Source organism: Stegastes partitus, unplaced genomic scaffold (genome assembly GCF_000690725.1).
Source record: "Stegastes partitus isolate 25-593 unplaced genomic scaffold, Stegastes_partitus-1.0.2 Scaffold956, whole genome shotgun sequence".
Classification (NCBI taxonomy): domain Eukaryota; kingdom Metazoa; phylum Chordata; class Actinopteri; family Pomacentridae; genus Stegastes; species Stegastes partitus.
The window spans coordinates 122,015-140,950 of NW_007578687.1; the positions used below are offsets into that span (position 1 = coordinate 122,015).

The 18,936-nt window shown below is 39.4% G+C and overlaps 1 protein-coding gene across 2 annotated transcripts; it reads left to right on the forward strand.

The window, feature by feature from the left end:
* Positions 1-650: 650 nt before the first annotated feature.
* Positions 651-18,553, forward strand: prkcda (protein kinase C, delta a). 2 transcript variants are annotated; one of them, XM_008294375.1, is made up of 18 exons: positions 651-773; positions 3,583-3,717; positions 3,867-4,066; positions 4,150-4,216; positions 4,550-4,706; positions 5,037-5,068; positions 5,275-5,360; positions 5,938-6,067; positions 6,157-6,257; positions 7,551-7,647; positions 7,916-8,046; positions 9,649-9,822; positions 9,920-10,011; positions 15,291-15,353; positions 15,992-16,130; positions 16,262-16,450; positions 17,296-17,424; positions 17,541-18,553. In XM_008294375.1, exons 2-18 carry the CDS (start codon positions 3,609-3,611, stop codon positions 17,697-17,699), a joined length of 2,055 nt encoding a protein of 684 aa, XP_008292597.1. In that variant the 5' UTR covers positions 651-773; positions 3,583-3,608; the 3' UTR covers positions 17,700-18,553. The 2 variants fall into 2 exon arrangements, with proteins under 2 accessions (XP_008292597.1, XP_008292598.1); XM_008294376.1 differs by having other exon boundaries at positions 3,588-3,717.
* The last annotated feature ends 383 nt before the right edge of the window (positions 18,554-18,936 follow it).

Below are 18,936 nucleotides of genomic sequence, written 5' to 3' on the forward strand. Positions count from 1 at the left end.
ACTATGCTAGTTTAGAAGAACAAGAAAAGATCATTTTTTGGCTGCTGGAGCCAAATCTGCCACCTCCTCACCAGCAAAAAAAAAACAACAACCTTGTTCGAACCTCAAAACTACCCCCGCAGCCTACAGTCCCAGCCACGTGACCCCACCCCCTGCCACACAAACACTTCAAATGGAAAAGGAAAAAAAAAAAAAACGCTTCCCCCACATACAAGGCTGTAATCTAGGGCACACTCACCAGCAATGCAGATCTTTATGTACAGTTATAGATGCCTGGGCAGGTTCTTTTTTTCCCCCCTCTATTTTGCTCTAGTTCAGGTGATCAACAGGTCTGCAGTGATGAACACACAGCATCACACGGGGGAGGGGGGGTTACATGGAAAATGCCACATGTTGTTGCAACATATGTAAACATGTATGTGTGTCTGGGTGTGAGGGACGTCCTGCTAATTGCTCATGTGGAAAAAATGTATTATAATAACTGGCATGACCTTTATTTAAATTAGGGCAACTGGGTGCACTGCACTGCAACTACTGGGGCACACACCGCCCTGTGTGTGTGTGTGTGTGTGTGTGTGTGTGTGTGTGTGTGTACATACCAGGTAAACGTCACAGCTCGCCGAGAAAGCCTCTGCGAGCGCGCGCCACACTTCCTCAATCGACGGAATCACAGAGCGAAAAAGCGAGAGGAAGAGAAAAGAGCAACTTTCGTCGTGCCGCGGTGAAAAAAAAACCCAAAACACAACCAGCGAGCGCCGAGTTTGCAGGACGAGGTGAGGCTGCCATTATCATCTTTTATTTTAGTCGAGCTTTAAGTCTTTTACGCTCTTACATAAAGTTGCTCAAAGACTAAAATTCGTACCTCTCTTCTCCTCCCCCTCATCCTTCTTCTTCTTTTATCTGTTGGGAAACAAACTAACCGCCGGTGCTAAAGTTAGCCGTTTCTTCACAATTTAGCTAAACGTACCAACACTCTGCCCGGGGGCTGTTAAAGAGGCAGTAAAGGCACATTTTAGTAAATCTCGAAGAACTTTTTCGAGCTTCTTGTGTCGCCCCAGTTTTTTTTTTAAGTGTTGCGAGGAATTGTGTGAGCTGTCAGACTTGACGGCGAAACAAGGTCAGCGATGGGAAACAATAGATAGTGACAGGGGAGATGTCAGGACCTCGCTTTATTTCGTAGCACAAGTCGTCGTGTGTATCTTAGTCTAAATACAGTCGACTATAAGTGTATGTACATGAGCGGCGATGGCGGAGTCACAGAAGACGCTGTAACTCAGGACGTGAGGAGGAATGTGAGCAAGTCTTGACAACAAAAACGGAGGAGTGAAATAATGATAATAAAAAAAAAGAAAAAATAATAATCACATTTACTTGTCATGAAGACAATCTGGCTGCAAACTGCCGTGTGAGTCACACATGAGGTGACATCTGCTAACTGAAAGTGAACCACATCCTTTAAAGGGAGAACTGTTGCAAAAAATAAAATCAGATGTGCTGACTGATTACAGCATGCAAGGCGGTGGCATGCTAAATCTCGGTCACAGCCGCCTGTTACACCTTCAGCACGTGTGTGAGAGATACCTGTCAGGACAGGTTATCAGCCATTACCGGCAGTAAGTGTGTAGTTTAATGCAGACAGACTGTATGATGAGAGGTGCTCCAAAAAAAAGAGAAAAGAAAAGTGGCCATTGCATCCTTACAGAAGATTACTGTGCAAGCTTCGTCTCTTTTTGTGCATTTTCCCGTTTATATTATTAAAAAAAAAAAACAGACAAGCTACTTATACCATTATTACATCTGCATTACACACCCATTATTTGTGCTTTAGCTACTTAAATTATTTTCATCTTTTAATTTAAGATTTGGTGTTGATATACAAGCATGCATGTCAAAATAGAATTGTATAGCGATACCAAGGCTTCTAAGTCCAGATTGTGGGTGTGATAGAGTAATATTAGTATAGTAATAGTGACAGTAGTTGCTAGTCCTGCTAACAAACACAGTTTTGTGTTGTTCATGCGTTCAGGTATCAGGAAGTAGACTATATAAGGCTAAATAGCTAAATAGGAAGTCTGGTAGAAGTTTGCAAGTTACAGTGCGCTGGTGCATAACAAGTGAATTTACCAGATGGCACAAATCGAAACTGCACATGAACAGTTTGCTAGGTAATCAATCACTACTGCCCTCAATCACATAGTGTGCTTGCTATTGATTATCTCCAAAAACTCTGACATCACAGCAGCAGTGGGTGAGTGAACGTGGTCGTTAGTCATTCTCCCCTTTTAGTGCAGACTTTTTTTCTTGCCTGTGCGTTTTTCTGTCTTACTTTTCTTGTCTCAGTGTGGGCGGTTATGGTTTTAAGGATTGTGAATACCAGCTAGGCCCACTGTGGAGCACAGCATGCTTGTATTTGGATTAGCGACATGTTGAGACTCGCTCTGCCTTTGTAGTACAAGTAAACACCTCCACTGTTGCAGCTGCAGCCTGTCAGAAACTATATTCTCAAGAAACGCACAGTGACAGGGACCCAGATAATTAGCAGAAACACAGTTACAGTACATTTGGCATTGTGGTTGCATGTAGAGGATATGTAGAGGTGTAGAATTAACAGTATAGAAATTTAAGACACCATGGGTGTGATGGAATGCCTGGCCAGGTGTAACATTAACGAGAACCACTTTTAGCATTTCACATCCAGAAACTAGTTGAGTATCAATGGTTATAGAAAAACTTGTGGCTCTGTCTGTAGCACGTGTAAGCTTATGCAAGCAGTAAATCATGCATGCAGTAACTTGTGCCCAGCACAAAGGGTGCTATTGATTGTCTGCCAGTATGTCACTGTCAGTATATATTTCACCTCTAATGCAAAAGAGACGCAACTTTCCTTTAATGTATAACCCTTTCAGTTTTCTAAACTGTAGGTCTAACAATGAAAAATAATGACAAATGCCCTTTTTAATATTTACAGCTGGCAAACTGGAAAGTGTGTCTGTATACACAATATAATATACTATATATATAATATACAATATACGGGTCATATAATGATTATGTTTTGGAATCGGATACAAAACCCTGTAATAGTCAGTCCTCCGCAGAAAAACAGGTGTTGAAATAATTTTGCGTCTCTCTTCATGTGGGTGTGACTGCATTAAAATGTCTCAAAGTGAGATGTCAGAGTACGAGATTAAGTCGTGATGCAGTCAATTTTTTTCCATTTCTATGAGTTTCACTGTGGTCAACAGAATGTGCTCTGTCTTTGCTGACACAGCAATCTACTGTTACTGCGAGTTGATGCAGGTGTATGACAGGGAGACAGGAACAGGAATGTGTTTGAAATCTTTCTGTCAGACACCAGTAAAAGGGGCACTGTCTTATCTTCTTTTTCTACTATTGTTTGTTCTCACAATATACATGTGCTCAGATGTAAGCTAGTGTTATTGCTGCATGAGAGTATGAAACTGAGAGAATGTACGCAGTGGATATTATGATGCATATTATGATCATGCAACTGCATGTGTAACCAGCATGATTTAAAAGATAACTGTCACCAGGGTATTTCTGTGTTTGTCTGTTTTTAAGAACAGGGGACCCTGGTACTCGTCACCATGGCTCCTTTCTTGAGGATTGCCTTTAACGCATACGACTTGGGCGTCCTGCCTCCTCTGGCCGACTCGCCCTTTTGTGCAATCAAGATGAAGGAAGCCTTGTCAACGGGTGAGAGAATGTTTGATAGCGTACAGTGCCCTGTTTTTTACAGAAGTTGTAATTTCTGTAAACAAAGTTGTCACACCTTCATACTTACTGTGTTTGGGAACACTAAATATTATTTTTGTCCTTCCTTTCTTTGACTATCTTCCTCTTAGAACGAGGCAAGACCCTGGTTCAACGCAAACCCACCATGTACCCGGCCTGGAAGGCCAGTTTTGATGCGCACATCTATGAGGGTCGTGTGATTGAGGTACTGCTGATGAAGACAGCGGAGGAGCCACTGGCTGAGGTCACTGTTGGTGTGTCTGTCCTTGCTGAGCGCTGCAAGAAAGCAAATGGCCGTGCTGAATTCTGGGTAGGACATCATAGATTGTCCTCTGTCCCCTGCAGAGCAATACCCCAGAATTATGTTTAACTGTATTTTTATTTTATGTTCAGGTGGATCTTCATCCATCGGGGAAAGTAATGATGGCAGTGCAGTATTTTCTGGAAGGTGGGGATACAGGTGAGAGGAAATGAAATGAAATAACTTTCTTTCTTCGTTGTCTGTTCTTTCTCATGTTGCAGTTGATTTCTCAGCTTTAAAACATTAGATTCCTTCTTCAAATCAGTGGGAAGAGAAAGTCCCCCCACCTCATTTCCATGTGGAGCCAGACTAGCCAGCCATGTATCACAGTATTTCTTTGCTAATTTAATCTGATTATTCACATGACCAATTCCTACGGCTGTCCCTAAAATTATCATTCAAGCAATTAGTTTGCCGAATACAAAATTACCCTTGTTTTTTCATTGCGGTGTTGTGCAATAACTAATCTGTGTTTCTGTCTGTGTTTGAAAGAGTGTAAGCAAGCTGCAAAGGAGGAAGAGGCTCCCACTCTGAACCGTAGACGAGGGGCCATCAAGCAGGCCAAGATCCATTTCATAAAGAACCATGAGTTCATTGCCACGTTCTTCAGACAGCCTACTTTCTGCTCTGTGTGCAGAGAATTTGTCTGGTCAGTAAAGACTACACTTCCTGTAAGCACACCTAAAGTGGAACTCATAAACCGCTGATCAGATAAACTCAAACTCTAGAATGATACTGTTAGATTACAGACATAATGTTAAGAAACTTCCTGACATCTCACCCTGTATAACACTCTCTCAATAGGCGGATTTCTGTCTATATGTCAGATGGTCAGATAGTGTTGGTACACAGTGATGCACAAATCTGCTTTCTGGACTTCATCTGTTCCTTATCAGCAACATGTGATTATTCAGCAAACCATGCACATGATCAAAGAGCGATACAAAGGAACTCATTTCTATCTCTTTTTCTCCCACAGGGGACTTAACAAGCAAGGCTATAAATGCAGACGTAAGTGTACAATATTTTTTAGAAACCCAGTACATTGTGCTATAGTTGAAAAAAACAGCCCAATGTTTAGATGGTATATATTGAAAATGTGTACTTGGACATCGATAAAAATTTGTTTTCACAGTTTTGTTACCGTTGTCTGCACAACAGATGCTCAGATACTGAATCAAAGTATACAACTCTATTTTATCTTTCTTTTTTCTTAGAATGCAATGCTGCCATCCACAAGAAATGCATAGACAAAATCATCGGCAGATGTACCGGTACTGCTGCCAACAGTCGGGATACTGTGGTATGTTTCACTCATTTCTGCAATGCGCCATGTACTGTGCGTGTTGTCCATATGTCTACAGGTTAGTGTGTAGCAGTCAGTTTAGACTGAGCTTTTCTTGCTCAGATTTTTGCTATTTTGCTGTATCCATCCTTTAACGTAAAAATGGTGCTCATTTCATCTAACTTACATGTGATGCTGCATCAGGATTTAAGACAACGGTACCAGATACCACTTCTGATAAAGCTCTCTTCAATGACTGTATTGTTGTATTGGTGGAGAGAGAAGATCAAACTGACCTAACAGAGGCATCAGGATGATCATGCACACGCCCACACAGTAGGTAAATAACAGATGGGGTGTGGTCTCAAACAGGCATTTTAAATCAGACAGACTGAAGAAGAAACAAGGACATTTTTACTCAGCACTGTGGTCAATTCTGACAGATTAAACTCAGAGAGGATTGTAGAAGACAAAGCAAAAAAATAAGAAAATAAAAAGAAAGAAGATGAGGCATGGATGGATGGAAGATGAGGCAGTTGTACAGGGATTTTTGGTGTTACAGGCCACTGATTAAGATTTGTCATGTCCCTAACAGTTCCAGAAGGAGCGCTTTAAAATTGACATGCCGCACCGTTTCAAGATCAACAACTACATGAGTCCCACCTTCTGCGACCACTGTGGTAGTCTGCTGTGGGGTCTGGTCAAACAAGGCCTCAAGTGTGAAGGTACAGAGCAGCAGATATCATTGACTGGATGGCTACTGGAGTGTATGTGTGCTTTTGTGTGTAACAGACTTGTTTTATTGTCTTTGCAGACTGTGCCATGAATGTCCATCACAAGTGTCAGGATAAAGTAGCCAACCTTTGTGGTATCAACCAGAAACTACTAGCTGAAGCACTTACACAAGTCAGTCAGGTGAGTTCATAAGGATTCAGTCATTTTAAACATGATCAAATGGAGTGTCTTCAAGTGTTTAGGTCAAAGTAGAATTTATGACATCAGAATGACAAGTCTGACCAAGTATCATTACGTCTAATGAAATCATGACACGATTCTTCAGACATTGAAGATATTTAATTAAATTAACTGTTAATTAACTAATAGTTTGCTGATATAGATTTTTAAAAATACTAATAGAGCTGGATCATGAACCACTTAATATATTTTAATGTCCTGCCCTATGTAATAGGATTTTTAAACTATTTTATACATAGAAAATTGTATAATTTTCCCTTTAGGAGTTCTTTGTCTGAAGACTAGTCTGAAAAGAGTTTAATAACGCTTATTTGGATGTTGTTCAAGGGTGTTATTGAACTATCTTGTGGCAAAAATATATCTGAAGTCTCAAAATAGTTGCATCTGCTTAATGATGAAACTATTTTAAAAAAAAAAGGTTTACCTAAATATCATTACAGCTTTATGTCTGCATCATATAATCTGCTAAAAGATCATAAACAATTTAAACTCTTGAATTATTTATATTGTTGCTCATCGTGCTACATGCAGCTTTGTTTTAAATAGAGAATAATTGCAGGCATGAGATGTCAGGTGTTTGACATATGTCAGACACCCAGAGAAAGGTTTCATGAAACATACAAATGTCCTGAAAGCAGGGAAATTTTGGTGTAAGATCTAGTTCTGTCTTCAGAAAAGTGCCATTGTTGACCCTAACCATGATCCCAAATGATCCCTATTCTATTTGTGGCCCTGACCCCATTATTCTCCTAACTTCAGCCCTTATCAGAGCCTATTTCTAACATTTATCCCAGCACTAAGACTAATCCCAGACAAAGCATCACATGACATATGACACATCATAGTCCTGTGATAACATGTTGATTTTTGCCAGTGGGCTATCAGAAAGGTGTAACCATCAAACCGAGTTTCACTTGAATGAGAAACTCCCTATTACCAGCATGTGTCAACAGATTTTTCAGAGTGTGACACCTGACCTTCATGTTAACCTGAGCTTTTTGTCCTGCTGTATTTAAGGACTGGTTTGTTCCCACGTCTCTTGTTGTCTCTTTACACGCTTCTGGTTCAAGAGACAGTCTAGGTAGTTTTCTCACAGTACTCTTTAGGAGAGGAGAATCAGATAGAATGGGTTTTCCCTGGATGTGCCACAGCTAGATGGGTGACTATTGCTGGGAAACTATATGTGTGGCTGTCTCATGCTTATTTTTTCTGTTTCTTTTTCTTTTTTATCAGAAACCATCTACTCGCCGTTCAGATCCAAACCTGCCTAATCTGCCTGATATTGGAATCTATGATGAAGTTAGCAAGCTTGCTGGACTTGACATCACTGGTCAGTGAGCATTGTTCTTTATGTTCATTTACTTCAAAGCATTTGTATTTGCAGTATAGGCTCTGCACTGATAGCAATACTTGCAGGATGTTATGCAAAACTTTGAGATAATTGTGTGAATAAGTAATTTACATGTTTGTTTGTAGTTTTTTTTTAATAGTTTATTGTTTATATATAATTGTTTATATTCAACAATTTCCCTGAGGTTTGCACCAAAGGGATCAATAAAGTTCTATTCTTTTCTATTCTATTCTATTCTATTCTGTAGATGGGTCTCCCTATGGTAGACTGTGGGAAGGGTCCAGCCCACGGCCACAATCTCGTATTACCCATCTGACCCGGATCAATGTGGACAACTTCATCTTCCACAAGGTCTTAGGAAAAGGCAGCTTTGGCAAGGTACACAACAAACACGTCAGTGTGAATTAAACTGAGAATGGTGTCTGTGAACCTCCAGTGGGGTAGTGAGAGGATAGCCATGAGTGAACCAACAATACTCCTGTCAGCACTTATCAACTGTCATGAATAAAATAGAAACAACTAAACAGGTTGCTGGTGTTAAATCAAATAGTGAAGCAGTGCTAATTTTGACTCCTGTATATAAATGTCGTATTTTTAGTCAAAATGTAGTAATTTGATTTGTATTAGTTTTAGTCAGTGAGGACTAAAAACATTTTTGTTTAGCTTTTGTCACTGAAATTTTTGCTTTTTTAGTTTCTGTATCACCGAAGCACTTTAAAGCTACAGATGTCACCATCTTTGTGTACAGTCACTGTGGATACGCTCGTTATTCTCTTCCATGGTGAGGTTAATGGAAAAAGCTCAGTGTCCATGACCCTCTGCTTTGCAGTGATACAACAGACAGACTCTCCTCAGTAAATCCAGTTATCGTTTTCAACCTCTGACCCTCTCTTCCTCTGTATGTCCTGCTCACTTAGCATTAGCATTACCACAACTACATGCTCTCTCAACTGAAGAGCAGCAACCCATTCAGTAGATGATTCACTCAATTCACTGTTCACAAATCCTATTTATTGTCCAGTTTTAGCTTGGGAAGACACGCTAATTGGTTGGAAAACATTACTACTATTATCATACATTATTTCTTTCGTGAACATCTAGGGCAGGGATCTCCAACTCTGGTCCTTGTGAGCTACTGTCCTGCAGGTTTAAGATGTTTCCGTGCTGCAGCACACCTGACTCAAATTAATGGATCTCCAACAGCTTGTTGTCAAGTTCTACACAAGTCTGTTAATGATCCATTAATCTGAGTAAGGTGTGTTGCAGTACAGAAACGTCTAAAACCTGCAGGACAGTAGCTCATGAGGACCGGAGTTGGAGATCCCTGATCCAGGGGAAGCTTTAGATGGAAGGTTGTCATTAATCCGGGGACTGACTCATTTCTTCTGACTGCAACATGAAAGAATCTGACTGACCTGAATTAATAGCAGTACAATAGATCAAACAGATAAATCTACTTAACAAGACAAATTTGTGCTGGAGGAGACTTTGATTGGGATCTACAGTGCTTGATTCCATAACTCATTAAATCAATCAATCAATCAATCAATCAATCAATCAATCAAATTCAACCAATTTTAATTATATAGCACTTTTCATGTACAACAACAACAACACAAAGTGCTTTACAGCATTTAAAAACAACATAGCATTTAAGAACATGACATCATTTAAAAATATTACAACGTTTAAAAAATAAAATAACACTTTGCATTAAAAAAAAGTAATTACTTTTTTTGTCCATTTGTATGTCTTGAACATTATTGTTTAATTTTTATTTGTTGATGAAAAGGGTAAAACATTTCAGCAGCTTTTGTCTTGAAGTATTACTTTCTATTGAGTTTTAATTAAATTTTTGTAGTGAAAAATAGATTGTCATGAATATGTTACATCATAGTTTTTGTTGACAAACTTGAAGCTGCAGTGAGCTGCAGCCTAAATGTATAAATTTATCTGCATTTGTTCTTTTCTCTTCTGTAGGTTCTCCTGGCAGAGCTTAAGGGACGTGGAGAGTATTTTGCAGTGAAGGCACTGAAGAAGGATGTAGTGCTGATGGATGACGATGTGGAGTGCACTATGGTAGAGAAAAGAGTCTTGGCTTTGGCCTGGGAAAACCCTTTCCTCACACACCTTTACTCCACCTTCCAGACAAAGGTAGTCTATTTTCATGCCATTGCTACCATTATTCACATTTTCTCTTAATGGTTGATTCAAATGATTTCCTCCATAGTAAAAGTAAATTTGTCCACAGGAGCATCTGTTCTTTGTGATGGAGTATCTGAATGGAGGTGACCTGATGTTTCATATTCAGGAGAAAGGGCGCTTTGAACTCTACAGAGCCATGTGAGTCACACTGGTCACGCAACCATAACGACATACATACTCAATGGAAACAAAGCAGACTACATGCTGTCATTACTGCATGCTCTCCTGCCTATACAGTTGCTTGCAGATTCATACATACAGGATCAATGGGCTGATGGAAAGCAGATACTCATAAGCATACATTTAGCCTCTTTATGTCCCACCTCCACTGTGATTTTTTCCTTTTAAATTCTATACTGAAGTCTTATGGACTGACGTAGGGCTGGCACCCATTAGCTGCTGTTCATGAGCAGACAGGCCTTGTAAGGAGTGAACAGCTTTTAGTGCCTGTGTACTGTTGTGTGTGTGTGTGTGTGTGTGTGTGTGCTTATGGGGAAGGTATCAGTTACTACCACACAACCACCTCTCATCACACTATGGGAATCCCTCCAGAAAAAAAACAATAGCAAGCTGGTGAAATGAAGTGTTACAAAGTCCAAAACTTGTTGGCACCTCTATTGTCAGCTAAAGTTTGAAAAAGTTGCACATTTACAAACCTGCTAAGATTTCTTAGCAGGTGCTGTTGAACACACAGATAAAGCCTTAAAGAAATATTTTAAAGACTATTGGTTATTTTAAATGATTTTTAGAACAGACAAATTGTGAGTTTTTGGAACTGATTCAAAAATCAGCAATGCCAAAAACAAAAACGTTTTTCTTGAAAAAGGACGGCAATAAGCTGAATGTATTTTGTGTTATGTACAGATACATAGAGGTTTTTTTTTTTTTTTTTTTAATTTCAGAGCAGCGATTGATCTTAAAAGTGTAATCAGTTTGGTTTGGCCCAATTTAGCAGAGCAGTAAAAACAAACAAAAAAAAAAGTGGAGTTGGTTTGACAACCATCTAAGGTCATGTACGCTAGTTTTGTGTTATCATGACTGAATGCATTTCCCATAATCTAACTAGTGAACCAGCACACTGCTATGTGTACTGCTTCTTGGTTTTGAAACAACTGTTGTGTTCAGTCAGTGATCTTACTGTGTCGTTACATCTCCTGTAGTTAAACCAATGGCTGCTTTTTGGACCTGTGAAATGACAGGAGTTAATTCTCTACTCTGCAAACACAGACACCTGATCTTGTGTTGGCATCCACTCAAATCCTCCTCACTCAGTGACTGTATTCATCCTGGATAATTTATCCTCAGTGAGCGAAACAGGGAGAGTGGGCCGTTTCATCAGCTCACAATGCATTCATTTACGTGTTTGCATGTTTGCTTACATGCGTGTTTAAATTAGGGATTTCATGATACCACTAATTCAGGGTTTCCACTTGTCCTGGAAAACCTGCAAAATGATTGAGCAATTTTCCAGTCATGGAAAACATATAGAAAATGAGAAAAAAAAGTTCAAATGTCCTGGAAACAATTAAGTTATCCTGAAAAATTATTTATCCTCCCCCTGCCAATGCAAACGGGTTAAAAGTTATGCACATACGTGTCTGTTGTCACCTGATCTTCTGGGCAGCATTAAGGCATAGCGCTTCTCAGCTTCTAGCCGATGCAGCGGCCCACCTGACGCTACCAGGCAATCAAATTTGCATTTCGGCTTAGAGCAGTTCTGCAACCCAGTGCTTCCTATTGACTTTGTCACTAGATTTAGCGACTCTTCAGACCCCGTTAAGGACTTAGCACCCAGAGACAAAACTAGTGACTGTAAGTTGAAAAATGACGCTAGTACTGGTTCGGGAGTGTGAGGTTTTTCTCTTCCGTGGGCGGCCACAGGCTCCTCTCTGGCCTCCATTGAGTGACAGGCAGTGAAAACTGTAACTATTACATGTTCATTTGAACCGCTGGCATGGGCATTGCACCCGTGGGTGATGTGGGTGTGACAACACCCGCACTTTTACTTAAACATAATTTCATCACTGTAGAATATTGACTGTGAACACAGTAACACTGACCTGTCACAGATACTGTAGGTCTGCACATGCGCAATGTATATTGATGCACCGATACCGTCCAGTATGTACCTGCTTTATTGTCTCCTGCTCCCTACTCTTTATTAAAGCCAAGTTCTGATTTAAGCCGGTCGCCTTTATTACCACAACACACAACCACAACATCACCCTCACTCCAGAGGTGTGTGGTGGCATCCGCATAAACTACATCTTCCTTCAACAGTTGAGGCACAGCTGAGTGCCTCATGTCTGGAATCAAACTTTCAGTCAATGATGCCCGTCAACACACAGATACATGATGTGTGTGTAGCGGACTGTCTGCCTCTATATAATGGTGACATCACGGTGACATCTCTCACTACATGCTCTTACGTCTCAGCTCTGGTAAAGATGCAGACCCGAGAATGTGAATTTAGCGTGCACACGTTAATAAGCATGCATATCCAACTACTACAGAGTAAACCATCAGCATGTCAGTCTGCAAACACTACACAGAATATCAAAGGCCAGAGGTGCTCAATAAACGAGGTTATAAACGCTGGAACTAGGGGAGATGGGGACAAGATGAACCAGAGGGTGTCTACTGTTTACATGTCATTATGCACATTTTTTTCCTCACTGAAGCAAACTTTTTCCTCTTAAACCCTGATCAGCATATTAAGCTACATTTAGGCATATTCTGGATACATTTGGCATATCTTTTGGAACACTTGGGGGTGGGGCACATTTTGAGTATATTTTTTGTTCATAATCTGATCACATTTTTGAACATTTTAGGTATATATTGGCATACAAAGGGCACAAGGGTATTTTTCAGGTTCATTTTGGAATTTCCTGAACATATTAAGATATATTTCGTCATATTAAGGGCACATTTTGGCTTCATTCTGTCATTATCTGGGCACATTTTGTTACAGTTGGAGTAAATAGTGGCATTTTTGGCCATATTTCTGTATTAAATTCTCCATTGGGCCAGCAGAGTCACATTAGGCTCCATATGAGCTTAAGAGGTTGAAGAAAAAGACATTATTTCTTTTAGCTGAAATGAAAAGAGACCATTGGGTCTTAATGTAATTTACACACATATAAGTGAATGCAGAAAAAAAAAAAAACTCAAAATAACAAACAAAACAAAAGGGAAATCGGAGAAGTGTGGCAGAGAAAAAGGACGAGCTGGAAGCTCTAGTACAAACACAGGAAAGCCTGCAGGACAGTGTAAAGAAGCTACAATAACTGAGCAACTTTTTTGAGGAACTTTTTTTAGAATGACATTGCTTTGTTTTTTTTATTGACCTTATGGCACTTCAGGAAAAAATAAATAAATTTAGTTATATTCATGATAATTTATGTTTTGCTTGACTATTTTGGCAGTGATTTAATTATTATTATCTTTTAGAAATGTGGGTGCCAGATGGGTAAAAAAAAAAAACAAAAGAAAAATGAGGTGTGCAGTAAACTGATATGAAACAAAGGAAATTGTTTTTCAGTGATTTATTGAAAATATACAAATATTTTTGGGTTAGGTGCAGGAGAGAAAGTAAGAGAGAAGTGAAAGTTGAGTTGGGAAATGGCCAATTGAACATTGTAACTCCAATTTGTCATGCTAATTATTACGCTGTAATCTGTGGGTGTGTTTGCATTATTCTATGATACATTTGTCATAATTATTTTTCATAGATTAATTATAGCCGTAGACTGCACATCAAATGTCTGAGTAATAAACATTGAAACAATCTGGGTAAATGCAAGCTACAACTGTAGAAAACACTTCCAAAGAATGAGGGGAACAGGGGAATGTATTAGTGCATGATGTGATAATTTGTGTCTGTAGCGGCTGAAAAGTCCTGGAAAATAATTTCAGCGAAAGAGTGGGAACCCTGTAATTTGTTAGTTGGCACCAAAACCACAGAAATGCTCTCATTTTTGACCAAATTCTATACAAAATATTCATAAAATCACTTACTAGGATGTGTTTTAACACAAATTCTTTCATTTTAACATATACGCAGTGTGTTTCTGACATACCTGTACAAGGCTATATTTTGACAGACTGAATGGTAACGACAGCAGCCCACTAATGTTATGAGCAGCGCCCAGCTCACGTTATATGCTAACATAAACAAAATAGTATCTGCCAACGTTGTGAGTTAAGCATTGCTACAACCAATGCAACTGTACCAACAACACTGTAGGATCTAAACATTTTGATAGGATGTTGTTAATGTAGAGTTTACAACTGACACTCACTCTGAGTAATGTGTCCAGATCCGTATGTCTGTCTTTGAGCTGCTAAGAAAAGACCAAAGTGATTCTTCCTTTTGTTTGAAATGCTCTGTGAGACCTTTTGCATCCTGTCTTTGGTTGTACCAGATAAACCACCTCAAACACTGGGAGGTTTTTTAGCAACTTGCAGCAGACCTATTGCTACACTTCACTTGCCACTCAAGTATCTCCAGTACCTATAAGATTTAGGGTACCTTCTGTGTAACAGAAAAACAAATACCATCACGTTTTTTTAGAATTTTGGCATCAGCTCGGTGTCAAAGACTCAGTTCTCATCAAATACCTAGTTTAAACATGATAATCCTGTGCGTTGCTGCACAAGCTGTCACAGTCAAATGGATTGTGTCTCTTGGACTCCTTTGGTTATGCAATATTTTTCCTTAGGCAGTGACTGAACTACAGAGTTTCAAGTGACCTCTTACCAGCACAAATGCCTGTTTTCCCAGTAGCTACTGCTAACCTGTTGATCTATCGAAGAGAGTCAAGTCCATCATTTCAAAATTCCTCAGACAGCAGAGCCCAACTTACTTCCACCACACATACACAATCTAGACTTCATGTTACATTCTGCCTTGCGTTTATGCTGTTGTTTTATAGTGTAGACATGCATATACATAAGTGCACTGTCTAGCTTGGCCTATGAGAGCTAGTATATTTATATGTGCTGTTAAGTGCACAATATTGAGTAGATAGAACCTGACAGCCTTTTCAGTCCTTATCAGCGGGTCATTTACAGTGAATAACAAGGAACTGGGTTAGAGCGATGGCTACTCTGTCTGCTCTCAGGACTCAATCGTTTCACCTGACACAGATGACAAGAGAAGCAGGTCAGCGATAGGCTAATCTTTCGGCTCACAGTAGCTCTTGGGTTTCACATTATGAGAGTGTTATTCACCTGTCTCCTACTCCATACAAATGTCCTCCTCAATAATTCAGGTCTACACTGAAATGAGTCTGCAGTGACACCAGTGTTCGGCTGCCAACTGTGCAGTGAGACAGCTACAGTGCAGGCCTGTAGCTTTCCATCAGAGATGAGTGGCTGATATCTGTCTGTCTCTACTACCTTTGCCTTCCCAGGTACTACTCTGCCGAGATCATTTGTGGTCTTCAGTTCTTACATTCCAAAGGGATCATCTACAGGTCAGAGCTGAATGTACAGCCTATACACTTAAAAGTTGTGTTGTTTTCCACACTGTAGCTGTCCCTTTTTTTCTTCACTCACTGATGATTTTGGTTCAGCTGTAAGTGTATGAAAATGAACTTGCAGAGATGCTTAACTTGCTTGGTTAGATAATCCCACACATTTTGACACATTTTTTTTTTTCTGAAAGTTTTATTATATTTGTGCGGCAATGCAGTTGTGAGCAAGGACTGTTTAGAAAACTGTCACTGTGGATGCAGGCCAAAAATGCTAAAAAGATGAAAACAACAAAACATGGATTTTGTGAAGAAGAAAATGTGAATTTGTTCATCTCTTTGGGTGTGAAAGGTGACACAAACATTTGAGGAATAATGTAACTGCTAGTAAAATAACATATACATGGTGATATAATTTTCATGTGCATACTTATTTCAAGTAAGTTTCAGATGTCTGCACAGTTTAAAATATGTAAAACAACTGTTATGGTCCTTAAAAAAATGTTTTAAACCCTGAGTTTTGAGGTTCTTTCTCAATTGATGTTCTAAGGCTGTGAAGCGTCAAAATTCTCTTTAAAACTCTTAATTTTAAGGTTCACTCACTTTTCTTTCCAATTCTGCTGTGATTGTTTTGTTTCCAGAGATCTTAAGTTAGACAATGTGATGCTGGATCACGAGGGGCACATAAAGATTGCTGACTTTGGCATGTGCAAGGAGAATGTGTTTGGAGAGAATCGTGCCACAACTTTCTGTGGTACTCCCGACTACATTGCTCCAGAGGTACATTGTTCCAAAATGTTTTGTTTTTAATATATATTCATATCTGCAGCTGATTTGCTTTTATAGTCTACAAACAGGTTTTAATGCCTGTCTGCAATAAGTCTAATTTCTAATTTTGTGTTTCAACTCAGATCCTACTGGGACAGAAATACTCATTCTCAGTTGACTGGTGGTCATTTGGAGTGTTGCTGTATGAGATGCTGGTGGGTCAGTCGCCCTTTCATGGAGATGATGAAGACGAGTTGTTTGAGTCCATCCGCATGGACACTCCCTACTATCCTCGCTGGATCAGCAAAGAGGCCAAAGACCTGCTTGAGCGGGTCTGTACCATACCGTTCATACACCATACAGTCACCCTGAACAGTATTTGGACTCTTAAACTATCAGCAAACCTCCATGAACTTCATAACAGTATTCAAGAAAATGTTAAACTGGTATTTGATTCATAGAAAAACACATTCAGCACAACTCGGCTCAGATTAACGTGCAGAAAGACAACAGCTTTTATAGTTTTAGAGATGTCTGTTATATTCGAATGAATCCAAACTCAACTGACATGCATCTGATCGTGGAACATTTATGTCAAGAAAACCAGGGAAAAAACTTCAACCTGATTTCGTTAAGGGCAGTTAAACATGTTGGTGGAAAAGTCAAATGTCTGTGGCTATTTTTTCTTACAGTAGTGTCGATGAACTTTAATTTATTAATGAAACTAAGAACTCTAAAGTTTCTGGAGGACTTTTTGGTGGCAAACTTCATGAAATTTTTCAATAAAAATTGTCTAAGTGACAGAAAGATAATGATTTAAAGCACCAGTCTATTGAACGAGTATTTTGCCCAAGACAAAATTCAACTCTTAGAGCGACCCTCTTAAAACTCTGACCTAAATCCACAGAGCCTTTGGAATATGCCTTGAAGGAAAAGTCGTGAGTTTGTTCCACGCTGTAGTGTGGATAAACTAAAAGGTTTTCTGGCTGAAATGTGCAGCAAACTTTCACTCCAGCTGTTAGACTAATTGACTGAGTGTAAGCATACATAATAAAACAGTAGAAAACTCCTGTAGATTCATACACCTTTCAAAAACGTTTTGAGGCCACTGTGTCGTGGGATATTCCTTAACCTTTCTGACTTTGCTCTCCTTTTGTTTTTTGTTGTTTTTCCCCAGTTGTTCGAAAGGGACCCAACTCGCAGGCTAGGAATTGTGGGTAACATCCGGTTACACCCCTTCTTCAAGACCATTAGCTGGCAGGCCTTAGAGAGGAGAGAGGTTGAACCCCCCTTCAAACCTAAAGTGGTATGCCCCACACGTCACTGAGGACTGAAATATGAAAAACTATGAACAAACTCCAATATCTGATAAGTGTCCTTGATTTATGTATTTTGCTGATGTTTCTTTGTGGTCAATTACAGAAAGCACCCAACGACTGCAGCAACTTTGATCGGGAGTTCCTCAGCGAGAAGCCTCGTCTATCCTACAGCGATAAGAACTTCATAGATTCCATGGACCAGTCGGCATTCGCTGGTTTTTCATTCATAAACCCCAAGATGGAGCACCTTTTAGAAAAGTGATTCTTGTAATGCCAGTCTGACTCAGGTTGCGTTTTTACTGTTGATGGAATAGTTCACTTACCTGCAAATGAGTGGGGTGTTGCACAGTCAGTATTTATGTAACCTTATTTTAAGCACAAACTCTTCTCTGTGGGTACTTATAGAATTAGAAGCAGGATCTTGTACAGTATATATTGATGTTATCGTGTTTATGCGCATGCTTATTATTTGTCGAGGCTGTGAAAGCCTGTATGAGTAATAATATAAGGGTGGGAGGTTAAAAATCCTTACATTCCACTTGACGTAACTGCTACCATCTGCAGCCATTTTGTGTCCCTTTTACATTCAATTCATCCAGCTGAGGATAGAAAAATTATGAAGCGGGGAAAAAACTGTTCCGTGTACTTCAGATGAAGACTGCGTGAGTGAAGTGGCCGCATGTTTAGAAATCTCAGACCAACAAAAACCTGTCCATCTTTTAAAAATATAGCTTAATAATGAATGTTACCTGTTTTTGAAACATCTGAATTCTTGCCTTTGAGTTGATGAGTCAGAAGAACTGTAAGAATAAGAGGAACTTTTGGTTGTGTGGATTAGTGAACAGTGCCATGTGAAGATCAAATTTAAACAGCTGCAGCTGTTCTCAGATGTGTTGAGCGGTCCTGTCTGTGGATGGAGGGCAGACTGAGTGCAGCCATGGCTGCAAAGAGTTTATTAATGTTACATGACTGAAATCAGTGAGGGGGAAGTCACTGAACTGCTGTATATAGACAATGTATATGTATATTGTTGTAACATGTATATTGGTTCGCTGAGGATGTACTTTTTTTACTGTCTCCATATTTTACATCTGATTAAAAAACCATTGACTCCCAGGGCTGTGCTCATTTTTAAACTTCTGGATTTTACATAATACTCTGTCAAAACCGGATTGACTTCTCAAAACAAATCTGACTTTTAGCGGTTGTATCTCAGCCTACCTATGATCCTACTTGTCAATATTAAAGAAAGACTCCTTGGGTCATCAATTGAATGTTATGAATATTTATTTTGAATTTGGTTTGTGCTTTAATCCTGGAAGGTCACTGTACTGTCACAAGGTTATATCTGTTTGAAAACAAGAAGCAAATGGCACTTTTTTTCAAAGGTTGCCAAGTGTGAAACATTGATTGAAGAGGCCGCCGAATACTACTATGACTAATATTGAAGTAGCATCTGTTGTGCTTCATTTCTGTTGCATGAAACTTGTTAGAGTTAC